The 21,092-nt window shown below is 44.8% G+C and overlaps 2 protein-coding genes across 3 annotated transcripts in view; one reads left to right on the forward strand and one right to left on the reverse strand.

Annotated features, from left to right (window-relative positions):
• Positions 1 to 627: 627 nt before the first annotated feature.
• SHOX2 (SHOX homeobox 2) lies at positions 628 to 9,470 on the reverse strand. Of its 2 annotated transcripts, none has more exons than XM_059686890.1 (5): positions 8,941 to 9,470; positions 5,703 to 5,911; positions 3,243 to 3,300; positions 2,840 to 2,928; positions 628 to 1,297 (listed from the first exon to the last, which is right to left on the reverse strand). In XM_059686890.1, the coding sequence occupies exons 1-5, from the start codon at positions 9,293 to 9,295 to the stop codon at positions 1,040 to 1,042; spliced, it is 969 nt and encodes a 322-aa protein (XP_059542873.1). In that variant the 5' UTR covers positions 9,296 to 9,470; the 3' UTR covers positions 628 to 1,039. The 2 variants fall into 2 exon arrangements, with proteins under 2 accessions (XP_059542873.1, XP_059542872.1); XM_059686889.1 differs by having other exon boundaries at positions 628 to 1,333.
• A 3,426-nt stretch (positions 9,471 to 12,896) lies between these two features.
• The window catches only part of RSRC1 (arginine and serine rich coiled-coil 1), a 365,275-nt gene continuing 357,079 nt past the window's right edge, over positions 12,897 to 21,092 (forward strand). Inside the window, exon 1 of the mRNA XM_059686888.1 lies at positions 12,897 to 13,382. The gene's annotated coding sequence lies outside the window, so the exon portion shown is untranslated. The remainder of the gene's footprint in view (positions 13,383 to 21,092) is intronic.

Below are 21,092 nucleotides of genomic sequence, written 5' to 3' on the forward strand. Positions count from 1 at the left end.
AAGTACATGTGAGTAAGCAGGGAGGGGGGAGACACCATCAATGGAATAAAAGTAACATGCAAACTGGAATTTACTGCCAACAGCCTGGACAGTTCTGCTGTAATTTTCCTCAGAGAAATCACTGTGGTATCATTTTTTTTTCTTAATATCATTTTTTTTCTCTCCTTGTTTTTATACTCTCTTCCCTCTTCTTGCTCTTCCATTCGTGGTGGTTTTTAACTCAAAGTATCTGATTCAACGTAAAAGGAGGCCCGCCTCTCTTATCAAAGTTCTCGTATTAAAATGAACTTCGCAGAAAAAGGTCAGTTTCAAAACCTGTGAACTTCCCAGCTGCGCACCTTTTTTTAAAAAATCTTAACTCTTTAAATAAGTATACCTCTTCCTTCCATTTTGCCTTCTTTGCCCATGGGGGCGGGCATACACTTTCCGTTGGTAACTCCCCAACCCCCCCATTCTCTCGAGATTCTTCCAGGTTATTTTTCCATATTTTTAAACATATAAAATACTTTAATTTGTGTGTGTGTGTGTTCCTTGGTTCTCTCTCCGATTTCAGCTTCTTTCAAATAGTAATCAGAAACACGTTCCCTTTCTCTGTTTTCTGTTTGTCTCTTCTACTTATTTTGTTCATTTTTTTTTTTTTTATTAACAGGATTTTTATTTCTGAGCAAGAGTCCATCTTTGCAGCTTTGCCAGAAGCCACACTCCGGTGTCCCAGCACTCCCGTGTCCAACATCTCTCCAGACTTCCCCAAACCCGCCCCTGCAAAGCTGAATGCTAGGCCCTTAAATAGCTGCACGGCCAGCAGCCAACGCGTGGACGCGCCTTGAGGGATCACAGGTCCCACGCTGAGTCCTGCCCTCCGAGTCCCAGGTGCTGAAGCGGGCAAGGGGCGATCAGCCGGGCGGCAAGAGGCTGGGCTCCGGGAGTGCGGAGGGGGCGACGGAGGAGCAGCGGGGCGCGGGGGGCGCGGAGGGCGCGGAGGGCGTGCGGGGTGGGTGCACGCCTCGCTGGAGGCGCAACCAGGGCGCTGGCGTCGGCGTCACAGCCCCAGGGCGGCCGCGTGCTTTTTGGCTTTCAGTCTGAGATCCGCGATGCTGGAGTTCTTGCTGGTGGTCTTGGCGGCGGCGGCGGCAGCCACGACGGAGGCGGCGGAGGCCGAGTCCGCGGCCAGCGTGGCCAGCGGCAGTCCGAAGGGCGGCGCCGGGAACATCATGTAGGGCGCGTGCGCAGCCAGGTGCGGGTGCAGGTGGTGGTGCGCGTGCGCCACGGCGCTGTCCAGCTGCAGCTGCGCCTGAACCTGAAAGGACAAGGGCGTCACGTTGCAATGACTATCCTAGGGTGACAACAGAATAGAAACAGAGCATTAACGGCGTCCAGCGTGGCTCAGGGGAAGGCTGGGGCGGGGATGGGAACGGGGCATGTGGCTGACCTTCTTGGTCAGTTACTGAATCTGGGGCGCCACGGGGATACTCCAGTGCCCCCGAATCTCTGCAACTCACTCAGCTCGGCTTATTTCCCTGGGCCCAGGGGCGCTGCAGCTGCAGGAATGTGGCCGCCCCTTCGGGAGCTGGGCCCATGAGAGGGCCACGTGGCTATTGTTACAAAACATCACCCTCCTCAAAATAACAATGGTGTATTGGCAAAACGGGGCGAGGGCCAGTTACCCTCCTCTCTTGATGCTGTCATGCACATCTTACCTCACTACTAAAGCACTTAAGTATCAACAAGCAAACCACAAAACTTTGCATGTTACTGCATCTTCATCACAATTAGCACAATTGTTGGTACTTGTAACTCCTGTAAGGATTACCTGGGGATCTTGTTGAAATGTAGACTCCCTTTCAGAAAGTCTAGGTTGGGGCCTGAATTTCTGAATTTCTGCCTATCTCCCAGGTGCTGCTGATGCTGCAGACCTACAGAACACCTTCTGAAAAGTAAGGTTCTCCTTTTAAGACCCCCTTCTCTTTCTCCAGTCATTCTTTCTGGCTTCAAAAGCCTACCACCAAGATACCCGAGTCCGGTGGTGCCAAGAAAGCTAAGACCTCCCTAACACTAACTCTCAATACATTGGTGCACCCATGTGTCTCCCCAGAGACAACTGAGAACTAATTCACGACTTCATAGTCCTACCAAGCAGGGGTCCTGGCTGAGGATGAGGGTAGGTCAGGAACTGGTTGGGAAAGGATGAAGCCTTTAGGCTTGGAGAGTGGGGAGTTCAGAGCACTGGGAGTTCCCAGGATTAAATCGTTGCTGTAGGCTGTCCTTTTAGATGTAGTCTTAAAGGTTTCTTTATGGCTCAGAAAGGCAACGCAGAGGCAGGGCATCCCTGGGAAGACCAAGGCAGGGCTGCCTTCTCTACTAAAGATGGAGCTTTGTTTGTAGACAGCTTTAAAAAAATCAAGCCTGAGTAGGGAGTACTTTTATTTATTTCCTTTTCTTCTGTCAGAGACAGTTAATGTGACTTTACCTAGAAAAATATTTAGAGAATTGCCTTAGAAACACCTTAGGACTAACCTCTGTATTGGATCTGACAAAATCTTAATCAAAAGGCTTTTCCTTCCTCTCCCCAAGCTCAATCTTTAGTGCATTTTTTAAAGGATCTGTTACTGCCCTCAGGCTTCTCTGGGTTTCCCATGAGGACAGAAAGGACCAGGCGTGTGGCCCCCTGACACTCTATAGGTTTTTAAAGGGGAGAAGGTCCACTATATTATCTCAAAATTGATTCTCCAACTGCATGGACACCAACACTGGGCTTAGAGAGAGGGGGACGGTCAACAGTTGAAGCAAACATCCAGATCGTTTAACAGTTAAAAACAGGTTGAAACTGGGCTGTACTTGCCTGCTGAAATGGCATCCTTAAAGCACCTACATTGACATAGGGTGCAACTCTACAAGCTTCAAACTGGCTGGCAGCCCCTATGAGGACGCCTGCAAAGAATGGGGGAAACAAAACACAATCATGTGAGATGAATATTTTCAGCATTGTTTTCCAGGGTTCCAAATGGTACCAAGATAGAACTAATCCCCTTGGAAATAATCTCTTATCTTCCTAAACTACTGCCATAATTAAAATAAATCGAGCTTACTCCCAAACTTTAGGACTCTCATTAACTGCCTTCAGAGCAGCTTTTTAAGCAAGGACCATGATTATCTTTGAGAAGATTTTTCTGTATTTGTAATAGCACTATTCCCCACTCTCTTTTTACTTAGAATACCAAATGTTCTTTGTCTGAGAACCATACCTTTATGGAGTTGATTTTCTTGTTTTCTACATTTAGCTCTTCGATTTTGGAACCAAACCTACAAATTGGAGAGAAAATATATAACCTAGATGTTATGACTCAAACATTTTTTTAAATTACAAAAGGAGATGAAAAAAAGAGTGGTGCTTTAGGCACAAACTAGGAGATTGTAGCAAGCAACCTTTGAATTAATAGAACAATCTCAATTTCCAAAGTTAAAAGCGTAAAGTAATGACAAAAATATATAGATTTCATATACTTTTGCAAGATAGTTTATTGATAAATTGCTCTTAGTCCTGGTTTCATCTTTCTACATTACAGAGTTCCCAAGGCCTAAAACTCTTGCTGATACCTGATACCAAAGTGATAATGGGTTTAGATGTTTGCCCAGTAAGACCTGAGACGAATGTGCTCATTAATAGTCTGTAATATTAATTAGCTTCATCTTCAAGAAAAACCAAACACCAAAGCAAATAGTGACTCTTTTTTTCCTCGGGGCTGAGGGAGGGGGATAAGAGTGGGGGAAGAGGTAATTAGTGTCATAAAAGCCTCACTACAAAGAAGTTTAGAATTTCTCTGTTCCTCTGTGCAACAGAGTGTAACACAGTAGCAGAATAATTGTACTATTATCATGATAATCTAATTTGCTTCTATAGAAATAGCCCATGCCCACAGTTAGGGTAGTAGAGAAGCATCCAGAAAATAGCTCAAAAAATTTTTTAAGTATGAAAAAATAAAGATCGGCAATAAAATCACTTCTTACAAGAAAAATAAAAAAGAGAATATTGTGTGAAAGGGGTTGGAATATGAATCAAGTAACTCTTGGATACTATCTTCTCCCAGATATTACCTTCTTAAATAACCTTGCCAACTTTTAGAGGCAATCTGACAGACTTTTTAAAATTCAAAGAAAGCCTGTTTTTTTTTACTCTGATAATACAGCATTATGTTCCAATAATATAGCATATTGACTGATTCACCAATTAATGTTTAAAACACATGAAAGTAAAATATTGCTTCTGAGCTTTGTCTTGTTTTTAAAAGCAAGTGTCATAGTCAATGTAAATCTTCAAAAATTCCCCTGCCATTTAGTGTAATAGAAGGGTAGATTTCATGCCAGGGTGGCATCCTTTGTGCAACTCACATGGCCTGAGGCTTCTTGCCTCTTTTTTCCCCTAGCAGAGTTGGAACTGAGATACTAATGCTCATAACTGTAATAATTATCATCACGTCTTTAAGGGGTTGCTGAGCCTCTAGAGATCTCAGTACACAGAGCAAAGCAGGAGAGGCTTAAAAAGGAAAGCTCCGCTGTTGAGGCTGTGATGACCAAGGCAGCCTATTATTACTTTTCCCCTTCAACTCCACTGCTGTTTTTGTCCTGATCCTATTACAAGATGCGAGGAAGCCCCATAAGAATTGCATAGTTCGCTGCAGATGGTGGTCTCTGCGCCCAGAGACCCAGGGAGTATCTGTTACAGTGATACTTTGTAACAGCTGCAGATGTTCAGGCCTAAAACTGCTCCATGTGTTCAAACAAATAATGACCATCATTTTCTCCTATTTTATTATTTGAGCGAAATACAGTCTGAAACATTTAAATTTGTTCTCCATAAACCTAGGATATGTATGCATGTTTGCATATACATTTTCAAATTAACCGCTCCCAAAGCCTACTTTCACCCTCAGACCAGATAAAAACAAACAAACAAAACCCAACAAAACAAAAAAAACAATCCTAATATCATTAGATATGGTAGTCACTGGTGTCGGGACTTTGAAAATGTCAACATTAAGATCTGTGGGTTGTTTTAAAATCAAGTTTCTGTAGGTTCAGGTTCGCTGCGTTGGTTAAGTGAGGGAACAAAGAGTGACCAAAATGCATTTATTTCTCTGCTGTTTTGCACACAGTTTGAGATCAACTGCTAACGGCAGACTGTAAATTTCTGCATTTAACAGTTGCTAATTTTCTTTATAGTCTGTACATCTATAAACCTAATTGGCATATCCGCTTGGCAAACCTAGACCCCAGAGCAGACCCTCAAGGAAACCCAACTCCAGCGAACAGAATATTCGTTGTAACTTTTAAGACATCCAGAAGATAAAACGTTTTCTGTGGGATTTTTTTAAGGCTTATAAAAGTAGGCCCATTAGGATTAAACCACATTAAAGGCATCATGAGGCGAGGGGGGTGTGGTTTATAGAAACTCTGGGAGCAAGCCCAGCACAGCTTTCTTCTGCTGGGAACATATGTTGGAATAGGGTGAAGGGGGGGGGGCGGTTTAGGACTAAGATCTACTTTGGAAAATAAGACCTCTATTTGGGACATCCCTTCCTTTCTCACCTCACTCCAGCCCCTGGAACCTGCACCTTTAGTGCGTGTCCCGAAAGCCGCCGCTCCAACCCCTGGCGTGCCCCTCCTCCCTCCCTGGACCCTGCCTCGACCTCCTCACAGCCAGATACCTGCACTCGGGCCTCCGACAGCCCCAGCCGCTGGCTCAGCTCCTCGCGCATGAAGGCGTCCGGGTAGTGGGTCTCATCAAAAAGCCTCTCCAGCTCGTTGAGTTGTTCCAGGGTGAAATTGGTCCGACTTCGCCTCTGCTTGATCTTGGTCTGGCCTTCGTCCTCCATCCCTTTCGCATCCTCCTTTCGATCCCTCAGCTCCGGGGACACTGGATGGGGCGCCACGATGTACAGGGCCACACAGACGTCCACGCGCGCATACAGCAGCACACAGACACAGAGATAAAAACACAACAAATCCCATTAACCAGATTCGTCTCGAGACGGATGGCGGATCCTGCCCCCTCCTGGAGTTCCTGCCCAGTCCCTGACCCGGCCCGGAGGAGGACGAGGATCCGGGAGAGGCGCAAGATCAACTCTAGGTGGCCGCCCTCGGGCAAGATGGGCATTCACCCACCCTTGCCTCTGAAACTGTGGCCTCCGCTCACCTCATGACCCACCCCCGCTGCTCCCTGCCCTCCCCCTCCGAACAGCAAATCCATTGCACTCACCCCTTCGCCCGCTCACTCTCTCCCGCGTACGCACAGAAATCAAAAGAGCCGCGCCCCGCCCGTTCCCGAGAGCGGTGCGGGCAGGAGGGCGCGGGGAGGCCACGCTCCGGCCTCCCACCCGCGCCCCGCCTGCAGAGAGCGCTGGGCCCGTCTCCGGCCAGCTCGGCCCGCCAGTCCCTCTCTGTCTCTCTCCAACTTGCTGGTCTAATTTGGTAACACTTGGGCCACAGGGTCGCATGCAGAACGAGCCCCTCATGCAGCGCATCGCGGAGAGTCGCATCCCCGGGAGCTCGGCGCTGACCCACGGCTCGGACCAAACCCCACGGGCAGCCCACGGGCCGCCCGGCGGTCCTTGGCCCCCGCCAGCCGGACCTCTGTCGCCTGAGCAGAGGCGTCCACGCCATGTTGGCAGCCTGGAGGGCTCGCCGCCCACGCCGGGCTAGAAGGCGAGAGGCAGAAAACTAGCCTTCCAGGGCTCGCGGGACTGACCGCCGCCTCGGCTCTTTCCATGTCTCTCCCCATCGGAAAGGCCGACTGGACCCTAAAATGCTTCAACCCGCAGAGATCAACAGGTTCAGGCAGAACATTCGCGATCCGCGGTTTCTATTGGTTGCTCAAAGCCTTTTCATGCATCCACCAGCTCGGATGTTTAATAAAATATGCATTTTTTTTCCTGCTCTGGGTTTGCACACATCCGTTGCTATTTTCCTGCCCTTTCTTCTCCTCCCTTTAAAAAACGGGAGCTCTGCAAATGTGAGCACACAGAGATACCCAAGGGATAGGGCTATACACAGGGGTGGGCAAAAGTAGGTGTGCAGTTGCAATACACACAAACAATGCGATAATTAATAAATAGCAAGACGAGAATAAACCGTTCGCGTACTCACAACTGTAAGCCTACTTTTGCCAACCGCTGTACATTAAGGCCAAGTGGCAGTGATCAGGGGAGCCACCTCAACAACAGAAACTGCCCTCTGAACCTTCTTCATCCTCTGCCCCTGAGTTGGAGACTTGGTTGTTTTTTGTTTTGTTTTTTAAAGCGTCAAAGCTGAGTTTGGATAGTCCAGGCTGTTGGCAGTTTTTCCCCAGCCCAGGTTCCAGATCAGCATGGGAGTTAAACATCATTTCCAAAAGAGCCGGCCTGCAGAGAAATTAAGACTTGCCCTGCGCTTGGAAATGAACGATCCCAGGCCTGCGCCTACCCTGGATACAGACCTTAACCTCCCCGTCTTGCGCGCTGCTGTGCCCAGGGCCCAGAACTGCGGCTTCACCCAGGCTTCAGGAGGCTGCCCTGAAGCGTCAGACCGCTTTGCCAACACTTTCCAAATTTAGGAGAGCCTGGTGCAGCGTCTGGAGGCGAAAGAATGGCCCCCAGATCTCAGCCCTGCCTGCCATTCTTACTATGGTGATCTTAAGTGATGCCAGCATTTCTAGGTCTCAGAGTTCGTTTTGTGGACATGTGTCCTTCCTCCTGGAAGGAAGTGGGTAGCATAGTAGCAAACATTCACAGCCAAGTTAATAAAATAGTTTCACTCACAGTGCAATAAAATTTAAATATGAAAACACACTCGAGCTACTGCCCAAGGGGTGAATGGCTGTCTATTTTATGTCATCCACCATGGATACCTCTCAAACTTTGGGGACTTCAAAGAAAAAGATGTCCACATTTCCAGTTGATTAATAGACTTAATATAATCTTTACTTCGCCCCCAAATTTCCACTTATTGGCCTAAACAGGAACAGACCGTGTTATAAACAACTTAATTGCTTGCTTAAATATGTGATTCTACGCATGTCACATATTTTCTTAATTGGAAAAATATGGCAGCCCACCAGTTACTGCAGGGACCAAGTGCCAAATTAATTTTATTGTTGAACTCCTTTGAATTGGTACAGCACGCTCTACCATTTAGGTAAAGCCGCTTCCTAACACTTTGCTGGCACCAGAGGATTTTCCACGCACAAAACCAGAGTACTGGATGAGGCGAAGCAGTAAGCGGAATTGTGTAAATACCGAAAAACAAACAAACAAAAAAGAGCCTCACAGGCCTCCCAGGACAAACATCATAGGCTGGACCTTAGCTCGCCTCGGCCTCGTTCTACCTTCGTAGCCCAACGAGAATGCGAAGTTTGGCCCCCCAAGATCCAGATCCAGGGTCTTCGCCTAGTTCTAGCGGTTCTTTGCGGCGGTCCCAAACCCCCGGGCGACCGGAGGGTGACATTTTTTTTCTCTCTCTCTCTCTCCTCTTTCTTCTCTCCTCTCTTTGCTCTCTCCCCTAGAAAAGGGGTTCCCGCAAACTCTAGATGCTAACCTTGATCCCGCCGCTGCCAGGACCCCGCCTGCACCCGGCCCCGCGAACTTCACCATTCGCCCGCGGGCCGTCCGCGCGGAGGCCCCATCCTCCCGCCGGAGAAAAGCGCATTGGGGTGGAATGGGAACAGCCGGAGCGCCCGAGAAGGGCACGCATCATCCCCATACGCCGCCCCCCTCCCCGCAGACACCCGGACCCCACCCACGACCATGCACACCAGCGGACTCCCATCTTTATCACTCCCGCGTCCAAACTGGGCTCCCAGGGCCCTCGCCTCGTCCCGCCCCCCACCCCGCCGGGCCTTGGGGTCCTCTCCCGCCTAAGCGGAGTTGGGAAGGCGGGAAGGGGAACCGGGGCTGGGGATCGGGTCGTTACCCTCGGTGAGCCGCGGGCTGCCCGGCTCCCTGCTTCTCTCCGCGGCGCCCATGTCCAGCTCCCGGACCGGAGAGCGCCCTCCTCCAGCTCCTCCGCCTCCTCCTCCTCCTCCTCCTCCTGCACCTCCTCCGCCTCCTCCGCCTCCGCCTCCGCCTCCTCCTCCGCCGCCGCCTCCGCCGGCCGCCCGGACTGCCGGGCTGCTGCGGTCGTCGCGGCCCGGCTCCGCGCAGCCGCTCGGATCCTTGGCCCCGCGCAGCGGCCCGCTCTCCAACACCTCCCGGTAGGTGATCGCCTCTTTCTTCTCCTTCACTTTCTGGTCAAAAGACTTGGAGACGAACGCCGTCAGTTCTTCCATCGCCACCGATGCCCCGCAGCCCCGCGCACAACCTCTCACCGCCAAGCCCCGCTCTTTTTTTCCTTCTTCTTTTTTTACTGCTCCAGCCCCCCCAGTAATAACACATCAATGGGGCAGGGGATGGGGTGGAGAGGGAGGAGGAGGAAGAAAGAAGAAAAAGAAGAGAATAAAGAAGAAAGAGAAGTAGAGGAGAAAAAGAAGTAAGAAGAGGAGGAGGAGGAGGAGGAGGAGGAGGAGGAGGAGGAGGAGGAGGAGGAGGAGGAGGAGGAGGAGGAGGAAGGAGGAGGGGGAGGAGGAGAAGGAAGAGGGAAGGGGCGGGGGCCGAGGGAAATATGAACTGAGGCTTCGCTGCCGGAGCCCGCTTGTTCAATGTTAAGATCTTTGACAATTCTTCCTGCGGAGAGTTCAGATCTGATAGCGACGCTGCGCTTGAAGTCTCACTATTTATACTTCGCCGAGGCGGCCCCTTGTTCCGAGTAAATTACCTCCCTTCGCAACTCGGAGGGAGCCCCTTCCCGGGAAGCACCCGCGCCGCTACCTGCGGGTGGGGGTGGGAATGGGGGGGAGCAAGAGGGAGAGAGAGAGAGAGAGAGAGAGAGAGAGAGAGAGAGAGAGAGAGAGAGAGAGAGAGAGAGATTAAACTAGAGTCCGTGCAGACTGGGTCTGGAGTGGGAGGGCAGCGAAGGGGGACGGGAAGGGGCGGGAAGAGGAGGCAGGTCCCAGGCCGTCCGGGTTTTCCGAGAGCCTCGGCCGCCTGCGCACTTGGCCATTAATCCAGGATTGACAAGAATCCCTAATTAATTTAATTAGGCGTGGATTTTGCGTTGGTGTCAAGACTTAGTTAAACACCAGGGAGCTGGACCTACTCCGCCGGGGCGTGGCCAAAAGGAAACTGACAAGTGCGCGGCTGCCGGAGGGAGTCCGGGATCCCGACTCCGCCGCAGACCCCGCATCCCCACCGGGCTTCAGGGCTGCCCCGCACCCCTGCCCTGCTCCTGCGCCAGGCGCCCCGCAACCCAGTTCCGTTATCCTGACCCGATGTTGCAAGTCTACATCCCCGCTGCCGACCCGACCCCACCTACACCTCGCAGCCCGGCATCCTGGCTTTACCGCCCACCCTGCCCAGGGTCTCTGCAGCCTCCCCAACGGCTTCCCGGCCCGCAGCCGGAGCTGCGCTGGGTCGTCACCAGCCTCCCGGCCCTGGGGAATTTGTGATTCACCCCGCTGCTGGCGCCCCGGAGCCCAAGCCGACTCCTCCGCCGACAGCCCCGCTGGAAGGGCCGGTCAATTTAACACATTTCCCGAGCAGCTGTTCCCTGACAGGTTCCATATGAAAGTGTTTCCTTAGCGCCCGATCAAGGACAGTTAGACTTCGTTCCCTCTGGGAGGTTTCGGGACCCTCACCCCAGCTCCCTTGCCACTAACTCCCTGTGTTCGGGCCGCTCTCCACATGAACTGCAAGAGCTCTTCTTTAGCAACCTGGAAAACATTCTAGTTGATTTCCTGATTTTGAAAAGCAAGTGATTATCCTTATTGGAATTAAATAAAAAATCAGTGGATGTTAAGTTTGTGCCTCTCTTAATTTTATTTATTGTGGACTATTAAAGAAGCGATGTTCGCCGGGAGAAAAGTCTCTCGCTCTCTCCCTGGACTGTTTTCATCGAAACAGTTATGCGGAAGGAATGTCTATATTCCTGAGTCATTTGTCTGTATTGAGCTGGCTGTGAGAAGTGTGGCCACAAATGTATCTCACATAAGAATATTTACATATGGAAAGTTATATTATTTGAGTTTGTAAACAAATATACCTCTTCAACTGTAGCTTTGGGGACATTTTCAAAGAGTCTGAGTGTTAATAAACAATGAATGCAGGCTTTCTGATGTGAAAGGTAACTTGGTTCATTTTCTTAGATCTAATACTCCTAGTAAAAACAAAAGCAATTACAAAAACTTTGATATGTTTATCTTCCATCCATTGGTTAAAGCCTCAGCACGAAGTTAACAGGTAATTTGGGAAGTTCCATCAAAGCAACCTGAAACATTTGTAGGAAAAGAACACAATTAAAACTTAATATATTAGTGTTTCTAGGATATATGTAAATAGAGGCTATACATATCTGTCATACTATACTACTCTTCAGATTAAAATGTTCACAGTTGGCAAACTTGAGATGGAAATCATACTTTTAAGAAGTATTTGCCTTGTTTTCTCTTGAATGCTGAAGTTATATTTTGTTCTTAAAACATTTCACTTATTGCTTTTAGGAGAAATAAAAAAGATATTTATGTTTCCAGTGCAATAACTCTTAGGTATTAATTAATTATATTAGTGCTTGCTTTTATTTTATTATGCTACAAAAGAGACTAAAATACACTTTCCAAAGTTACATGAATTTAGGAACATGGTTTTACTTTGTAATCACTTTAGTCCTGATATTGTGAGAGGGGAATAAGCATAAAACTTTAATCCTTTAAGAAAATCTGTTTTTAAGGTTATTGAGCAGAATGAACAGAAAGAGCTCCCAAACTGAGGTGTTAAATACTATTCACAAATAGCTTCAAAATGACCACTTTAGAAGTCTGGTAAGGGATCAAGACACTCACCAGCTACTTTTTTTTTTTTTGCCATGATTTCTAGGTCTGATCTCAAATTCCATCTACTGAGCTGGAGGGAAAGATGACCATTTTAAAGGTAATCAGAGAAGGTTCAGACAATTGATGTGATTCACACCAAATAGATTTTCCTGGCTCTTTGTATATTTAGGAATAGTGGTGTTGATAGAGTTATGAGAGATCTGCAGTGTCTGATCACGGATTCTACTGGCCTAATGGAAACCTACTTAAAAAAAAACACACCAAGGTTTTGAAATGATATGCTAATAAATGCTCATGAAGTTCTAATGAGGTTGTTTTATTAAATAGTAAATGTTTTCCGGAAACAGGGTATTTCAAAATACAGTTTTGGTAAAAAAAAAAAAAAAATGATAGTAAAGCTCAGTTAACAGCCTGCAGACAGGTATACAAGTTCCAATAAAATTCAGGACGCGGAGTCCCCCCAGCTAGTGAATTATTTAAAATAAACATGTAGTGTGGTAGTTAGTTTAAAAACGGTCCCCCTCAAACTGGCTATTTAAGGTACAGTCATTTATGACAAATATATTTCTGGAGCTGATTTTCACCTCTCAAATATCTGCAGAAAACTGTGATTTAGGTATCTAGCGATTCTGAACAAGTTGGTTCTCACAGTTGACCCAAACCAAGGCCAACAGTTTATTTACCTCCATATCTTTGCGTACTTATAGCAAACAAGGAAAAATGAGGTTTATGCAAGGCCAGATAATTAATGTAGTATGAGTTACAGAAAATGCTTAATCGCGTTAATGTTTATTGATGTAAATAACAACAAACACCTAAACAATTTCTCTTTCAGAAGAAATCTCCTTTCCTTGCCTAGGGCAGCCTTCCCCCCAGTCCTCTAATAACCAGTTCCTTTAATGCGAAAAACTAATTTGCAACCAACCTGTGAGTGCCTTCACCTTCAGGGCAGAAGAAACACCGACTTTTAATGCACTTTTGCAAATAAATCATTGCATTTTAATCACACACGACTCTATGCAGACACACTCCCATGATTTATTATTGTTGGGCGAGTTTCCTCCTCGCCCAGCTAGAGATAACCAATTTTGCTACCTGTGTCTTAAACCTAACTTCCTATGATGCAGACTTGTTTACTGATTATCTGTGACGATAACGACGATTACAAAGGCAATTACACGCGTCAGTCCCCACCTTTATTGTTTTTCGGTTATAAGGCAATCAAATAATCAAACAAGCCAGCAAAGCCAACACCAAACAAAAAATTGGCGGCGTGACGATCCATTCCCTCGGCACTCCTAGCGCCTGGTCGCCTCCATCGATGCATTCGGAAGCTCGGCTGCCGCTGCCTGGCGCTGGAACCAGGAAGGCGGTGAGCTTAAACTGAAGCAAGTTCGGAGGGCGCCGGCGGCTCCCCGATTTGAAGAAACATTTCCAGGTTTACGGCGCTTGCAAGTCCACGGGAGGTGTGATCCCGAAGACTGGGAGCCAGGTGATGCCCTCGTCCGGGGCCCGGGAGGAGGCGCCCGCGGCGGCGGGGTTCTGAGGCCTTGCTCCTGCGTGAGGCGGCGGGAGGCGGCGCGGGGCCTGCCGCCGTCTGGGAGGCGGCGGGGCACGAGGGGGCTGGTGCCGCGGTGTGCGGCGCGGGGGGCCAGTGCGCATGCGTCTCGCACCTGGAGGTTTCCGACCCGGGTGTTCGTAGCGGGGGCCCCAGGTGGTGGTTGGCTTTGGGGTGGTGCTAGCTCGCAGGTCTCTGGCGAGGCCCTCAGGCTGGAGGTGGTGAGAGAGAGTTAGTCCACTTTTCCTGCCCTTCTTCGCGCATCCCCTGCTCACCCCAGCCCCACTGGCCCCTGCGCTGGGGTTTATGGACCGGCCTTGGCAAAAGTGCCCGGGAAGGTGCGGGGAGAGAGCCTGCAGCCTGGTGCACCCTGGCCCACCCGGCCGGCCGTGGTCTCTCTCTACTTTAGATACACCTTTTCTCCCCCCGTTATTCCCAGCTCACACACTAGCTTGCAGAAAGCAGAGGTGGTGCAGGGTGAAATAGACTTGCCTACGTGTAAATACACATTCCCGCTTTAAGCACTCTTCCTTGACTTGAGGGCTTGTGGCCTTGTGATCCTGGATTAAGAGCACATGGCTTACCCTTAAACTCTGTTTACTTTGGTGGCGGTTATAATGCACTGTTACACATATTGACTGCTCTTGATTTTAGGTCAACTAATTTCTCTCTCAGGGGTTATGTATCTTTAAATGCACACTGGAAGCCTGATCATTTTTTTTTTTTTTTTTGCATTTTCGGAATTAGTAATCTACTTGTGAATCAAATAAACAGATCCTAGGTAGTTTAAATTAATTCACATGTTTTGTGTTCTCCCCAAAAAGTATTCACGTTGTCATCTCTGAACTTAGATGTAAAAGCTCTAAGTCAGCGGTTCTCAACCTTGGCTGCACATTAGAATCACCTGGGAATCTTTTTAAAATCCTGATGTCTGGGCTTCCTCCTCCGGGAATTCTGTTTCTTTGTTACTAATGTTGTGGCCCCCACCCCATAACTAAGAAACAGAATTTCCAGAGGATGAGGCCCAGACATCAGGATTTTAAAAAGATTCCCAGGTGATTCTAATGTGCAGCCAGGGTTGAGAAGCACTGCTCTAAGTGAAGGAGATATGCAGAGTTCCCAGGTTAAAGGATTGGAGCAGGAGTTACAGGTGCAACCTTGTGGGGAAACTGGGCATCCTTTGAGAGCCCGTCTAGCCTTCGAGTCTATAAATAGTCACTTTCTTTGCAGGCAAAGGAGATTTCCTGCGAAGTGGCAGCACTGTATTACTGCACGTTCTTCAGTGAAAGGGCTAAAAATGTTGGAAGCTGAAAAACATTGAAGGCAGATGGTGTCTATTAATTGCCTTTCCAACTTGACCAGTTTCAGGAAAGAATGGTGTTACAAGTTGGAAACCTTGTAGTAAGATTGTTATAGTAGATGTATGGATATATTTTCTGCTTTGGTTTTCAAACCATTGGGAAAAAGTCCATGCCCAGTAATGCTTAACAAAAAAACAAAAAGATATGCTAGTCTGTAGTTATTTAGTTGTTACGGGAGGGGGAGTGTTTTGACAATTCTCTCTTGGAGTTTTGCTTTGTTAGGCTTGTTAAGCTAGAATTTTATCTCAGTTCTTTTATTGCCTTTGCATAGTTCTATACTGTTTATGGAGTTCTTATGCTAAATGATATTAACCCCACTTTTACTTTTCTCTGTCTCTCTGAGGTGGATTTTCCATTGAAATGACTGCTCTTTTTTTTTTTTTTTTTGACCATGTATCCAAGAGAAAAAAAAAATTGTAGTTTGATATACTGATGAATGAGTAGTAGAGAAATAATTATAAACTGTCATATCCTTTAGGAATCTTTGTTCTCGCTAACTGCCTGTTTTCCAAAAAAAGATAACTGTTTTTGTGCCTTTATTAATAACTGAACAAAGGAACTACTTGTGTATGCCTTTGAGCTGTTTGGGCCTACATCTTCCATCATTCACCTAAACTTTGCAATAAGATGTTTTTGTAAATTGATGTCCTACTGTCCTACCAGTCTTGGCTTCAGTTCCGTAGTATGAGTAGTTGGGTAAGGTTTGCAACCATGAGACTCAACCAGGATATACTAGAGATTAGAGTTAGAACATAAAACCAAGAGCTGTAGGAGTTCTGTCCCTATGCTTTTTTTTTTTTTTTTTTTTTGCTTACAGATAGGTTGAAAAATTGTTAGCTTGTGGGATTCCTAAAAATCTGTGCTCAATCATCATTGCCCTTATCAGAAAGAGCTACTATTAATGTGTCTTCCATGCATTGCACCTTAACCAATGCAATTAAATATAAAGAGTTCTTTCTTACTAGGAGTGTGAAATATAAGTTGGCCACCATGACTTCAATGAGCAAGTATATTCAGCTACATGCTAGGGACATTATGGAAATCCAGAGGTGAATATATATATATATAGGGTGGTGAATAAGAGTTCAATACCTGTCATTGATAGAGAAGACAGTATTTGGGTCTACTGATTTGCTCTTAGTGTTGACTTCCTTTTCTGGATAAATATTTGATGTTAACAAACGTTTTCTCTTACTGAGATTAATATTTCAGTGTAATTTTTCTGAAATGTAAATGTATCCCTTGAAAAAATGTTTATAATTTTGTGACAGTGGTTTTTCAACCTTCTATTATTTGGCTCCTAGAAGGAAGATTTTGTACCTCTCACTAACTTTTATGGGTTAAATGTAATCATTCTATTATGGATAATTTATCTTGTTTGAAATTAAAACAAAGAAAAATTTATACCACTTTCCCCTCTCTTCCTTTGGTCACCATCAAGATACATAACTAGATGTTATGTATCTACTTCTTTATGCCTTAATAAGCTAGACAAGAATGGAGAGTGGAAATGACGATAGCTACCTTAGAGTAGTGGTTCTCAAACTTTTTAGTTTTAGGATCCCTTTATACTCTTAAAACTTATTGAGACCCCAAGAACTATTATCTATGTGGGCTATATCTATAAATATTACTTGACTAATATTAAAAACAGGAAATTTTGAATTATTTATTAATTCATTTAAAAATAACAATAATAAACCCATTATATGGTAACACAAATAACAAATTTGATATGAAAAATAAATATATTTTTCAAAACAAAACATTCTTAGTGAGAAAACTGGCATTATTTTTCATTTTTGCAAATCTCTAATGTCTGGCTTAAATAGAAGACAGTTGGATTCTTATATATGCTTCTGTATTCAATCTATTGTGATCAGTTGTTTTGATTAAAGTATATGAAGAAAATATATTCACACAGATACGGTATTAAAAAAAACTGTCTTCATTAAGGTATAGTTAACACAATATTATATTAGTTTTAGAAAAAGGTAGTATTTTAATAGCCTATGCAGATAATTCTTTGATATTACACCAAAACTCGATAAGTGGTAGTTTCTTAAAAGTTGGTTGTAATGTGGTATTTGAAACCATATCAGTGATCTTTTCATACTGTTCCACATTAAAATCTAATAGTTTGTCTTGCACTGTGAATGCATATTATACCCATGCGCGATTCTGTGACATCATGCATTGACCTGCTGGAAAATACTGATCCTTTGCTATGTATATCTTCCCAATGTTACTACCCTTAATTACATAATATTTTAAAAAAATCACATTTGTTAATATCACCATTGATATCATCAAAGAAATCTTTAGTACAGTATTGGGAAGCTATCAGTCTCATGATAGTAGGTACAATTTACCCAAAATTCTAATTTTGGCTTGAGAGCTCAAATTTTATTGGCAAAAAATATTGTCAGTTTTTCTTGAAGTGAAAGACTCCATTCATTTTTGAGAAAATGTCTCCCAAATATGCAAGTTTGAATAATCATAGTCCTTTAAAATGAAAATTGTGGGTCATGATAAGAGCAGCCAGTTCAACTTGCAGTTCAGTTGCACAAATGACTTTTCTCAAGATAACCATCATTCTTCATTATCCAGCAGCAGTTATATGTGTGTTTCTCATTTTATCACATAGAATATTAAAAGATGTTTGCTCAAGAGTTGAAATTTAATAAAATTAATGCTTTTTTACTACTTTATCGAGGACATTCTTAAGTGAACAAGTGAACTGCTTTTTAAAAAAAATCTTTATTGTTGAAAGTATTACATACTAGAGGCCTGGTGCATGAAAATTCATGCACCGGAGGGGGGCCCCTCAGCCCGGCCTGTCCCCTCTCACAGTCCGGGAGCCCTCTGGGATGGGAGGCGACCCAGTGATCAGGGGAAGGTGACGCCCCCATCACACCTCTGCTGCTGCCACTGCCAGCAATGCAAGCCTCGGCTGGCCCTAGTTACCTGAGCCTCAGACAGCCCTGGGCAGCTGGGCAGCTGGCATCCGAGGCTTGCCTGCGCCTTGGGCCGGCCCTGGACGGCTAGGGGGCTGAGGGTGGGTCCAGTTGCACGTGCGCCTGCCACCTCCGACCCCCCAGAGGGGCTGAGGGGACTAGGCGCTCCCGTCTTGTGGCTATGGGTGCTGTCATCTTTGTGATGGTGTGATGGTCAATTTGCATATTCCCTCTTTATTAGATAGGATGTCCTCCTTTTCCCCCCATTGACCTCTTCTAGCCTGCCTCTGCCCCCCACTCTCAGCCTTCACCACCCTGTTGTCTGTGTCCATGGATTATGCATAAATGCATACAAGTTCTTTGGTTGATCTCTTCCAACCCACTCACCCTCCCCTGCTTTTTTTTTTTTTTTTTTTTAACTATTGCTGTGAAGAATGCAATGATTGCTAGTACAGTTTGGTGCCATAACCTTGGTTCCTATCAAGGCACTAGTAGTTTTGTCTACTATTGCTTGTACATCATCAGTACAAAAGTCAACATAGGGGAAAAGGTAAGTCATATATGAGTATTATAATGAGAATAGTTTTGACCTTTTGAATCCCCTGAAAGGATCTTAAGGAACTTCCCTCAGGTGTCCTACAGATCCCATTTTGAGAACTGCTGTTATACTAGCATATAAGCTCCTTGAGGGCAAGGATTTTTGTCTCTTGTTCACTGATGTATCCTTTATAGCTAGGCCTGCTTTCATCCTGGGATGTTTTACCTATCTCTAGTGTTACATTCCTTATTTTTTAAATCTGGCTTGTCTTTGTTGGTTTGCTGTTTGCTTTTGGTGGAATGTGAGGTATAATTTTGGGGCTGCATATCTGAAAATGTCTTTATTCTGATTTTTTATTAGATCAGTGATTGGTCTGGATATAGATTCTATGTTGAAAATCATTTTCATTTAGAATTTTGGACACAAGTCTCCATTGTTTTCTATACATTGCAGTTTAGAAGTCCTGTTCCTTTTATTATGATTTCTCCATTTTTTTTCTCTGTAGAAGTTTCTGGGATCTTCTATATATTCCTAGTGTCTGAATTTTTATGAGATATGTCTGGTTTATGTCATTTACAATTAATTGTTCCAGGGACTTTTTACCTCCTATTTTTAATCTTTTTCTTACTACTTTTTACCTCCTGATTTTAATCTTTTTCTTACTACTTTTTGTGAGTCATTTGAACTCATCTTCTAATTTTATTGTATTTTTTTTACAAGTTATCATATTTTAAATTTCAAGCTTTTTCTTCTGTTCTATGGATGTTCCTCCTATTCTTGTTTGCTGGATCTTAGGAAATTAGCTGTGATATTTTCCTTTAATTTTCTTCTGCATGTTCCTGTTTTATTACGAGTTTTTTGTTTTTGTTTTTCCCTTTCTGTCTCTTATAATGAAGGCTTTCATCACGTGATTGGTTATCCTCCCCTCCCCCCTTTTTAATAATCTATAAAAAGTTAACAGAAAAATTGTTTACTGAAAAATGTTTAAGGCTTGGGCTTATTAACTGGTGGGCTTGGTTATAGGTGATTGGGCAAGGGCCTGGCCATTTTTTTCTTTGGGAGGGGGTGGCGTACCTTCACATACTTGTAGTATATCTTTTTCAGCTACTGTTCAGTTTTTGCATAGATGAATCCTCTGCCAGAACGATCTTGGATCCAGCTAATGGTACAGTATTTACCATTAGTTGTAGACTTTCATGTAATTCCTTTCACTTTTAGGTTAGCATCTCTCTGCCCTCATTTATTGTGCCCCTGGATCTGGTGCTTTATTATTTTGCCATTTTTACTAAATAAATTACCTCTCCTGGGATTGGGGAAGAGTAGTCACCTGTCTGGGTTGCATGGGGAAGGGGACCTGGGAGATTACTGCTTTTATAGACTTTCATCCAGTTCCCTTGATTTTTAGTTCCACACATCTTTGTGTCCACTGTGGTAAGTGGTACCTTAAATTCCTATCCTTTCTGATTTTTGCTATGTAAAGTGGCTTTTCTCATGTTGGAATTCTCTGCAGTTGCTGGTATTCGGCTCTCATAGGTCTAAATCCTCCATATGTTTTTCATTTGCTAAAAATTTGTTGACGTATCTTGTTTACGGTTCCTTCTGTCTTCTCTTCTAGTCTGTGTATCCTTGTGAATTTATATATTTTTATCTTTATATTCTCATTTTAGTATTTTTTTTAACAAGATAATAAGAACATCAAAGCTCATGTTAAATGGTTATTTGTGGGTAAAGAACATTTTTAACTGCTTAAAAGTGAAAACAAGAATGGAAGAAAAAGCCAGGAAATAAGAAAACTTTCAGTGTTTCTCAACCTTCTGGCCCTTTAAATACAGTTCCTCATGTTGTGGTGACCCCAACCATAAAATTATTTTCATTGCTACTTCATAACTGTAATGTTGCTACTGTTATGAATCGTAATGTAAATATCTGATATGCAGGATGGTCTTAGGCGACCCCTGTGAAAGGCTCATTTGACCCCCAAAGGGGTCGCGACCCACAGGTTGAGAACCGCTGAACTAAGGTAATTCCTAAATGTTAGTTGCAAAACCATAAAAATCTTAGAAAAAGACATACGCAGTAAAATCTCAGACATCTGACATAGCAATATTTTTGCCAATATGTCTCCTAGGGCAAGGGAAGCAAAGGAAAGAATAAATAAATGGGATTACATCAAACTAAAAAGTTTCTGCACAGCTAAAAAAAAACCATCAACAAAATGAAAAGGGAACCTACTCTATGGGAGAACATATTCCTCCATGATAAGGGATTAATTTCCAAAATATATAAAGAACTTATACAACTGAACACCAGGAAGACAAACGATCCACTTAAAAAAATGGGCAAAGGACTTGAATAGACACTTTTCTAAAGAGGACATACGGATGGCCAATAGACATATGAAAAAATGCTCAATGTCACTAACCATCAGAGAGATGCAAATTAAAACCACAATGAAATACTACCTCACACCTGGCAGAATGGTTACCTTCCGTAAATCAACAAACAACAAGTGCCGGCGAGGTGTGGAGTAAAGGGATCCCTAGTGCATTGTTGGTAGGAACGCAGCCACTGTGGAAAACAGTTTGGAGTTTCCTCAAAAAGTTGAAAATGGAACTGCTTTTCAACCTAGTGATCCCACTTCTGGGAATATATTCTGATAATTCCAAAACACCATTGGTAGATGAGTGGATAAAAAAGCAATGGTACATTTACACAATGGAATACTACGAGGCTATAAAAAGAAAGGATCTCTTACCTTTTATGACAGCATGGAGATTATTATGCTAAG

Source organism: Myotis daubentonii, chromosome 3 (assembly GCF_963259705.1).
Source record: "Myotis daubentonii chromosome 3, mMyoDau2.1, whole genome shotgun sequence".
NCBI classification, from domain to species: Eukaryota; Metazoa; Chordata; class Mammalia; order Chiroptera; family Vespertilionidae; genus Myotis; species Myotis daubentonii.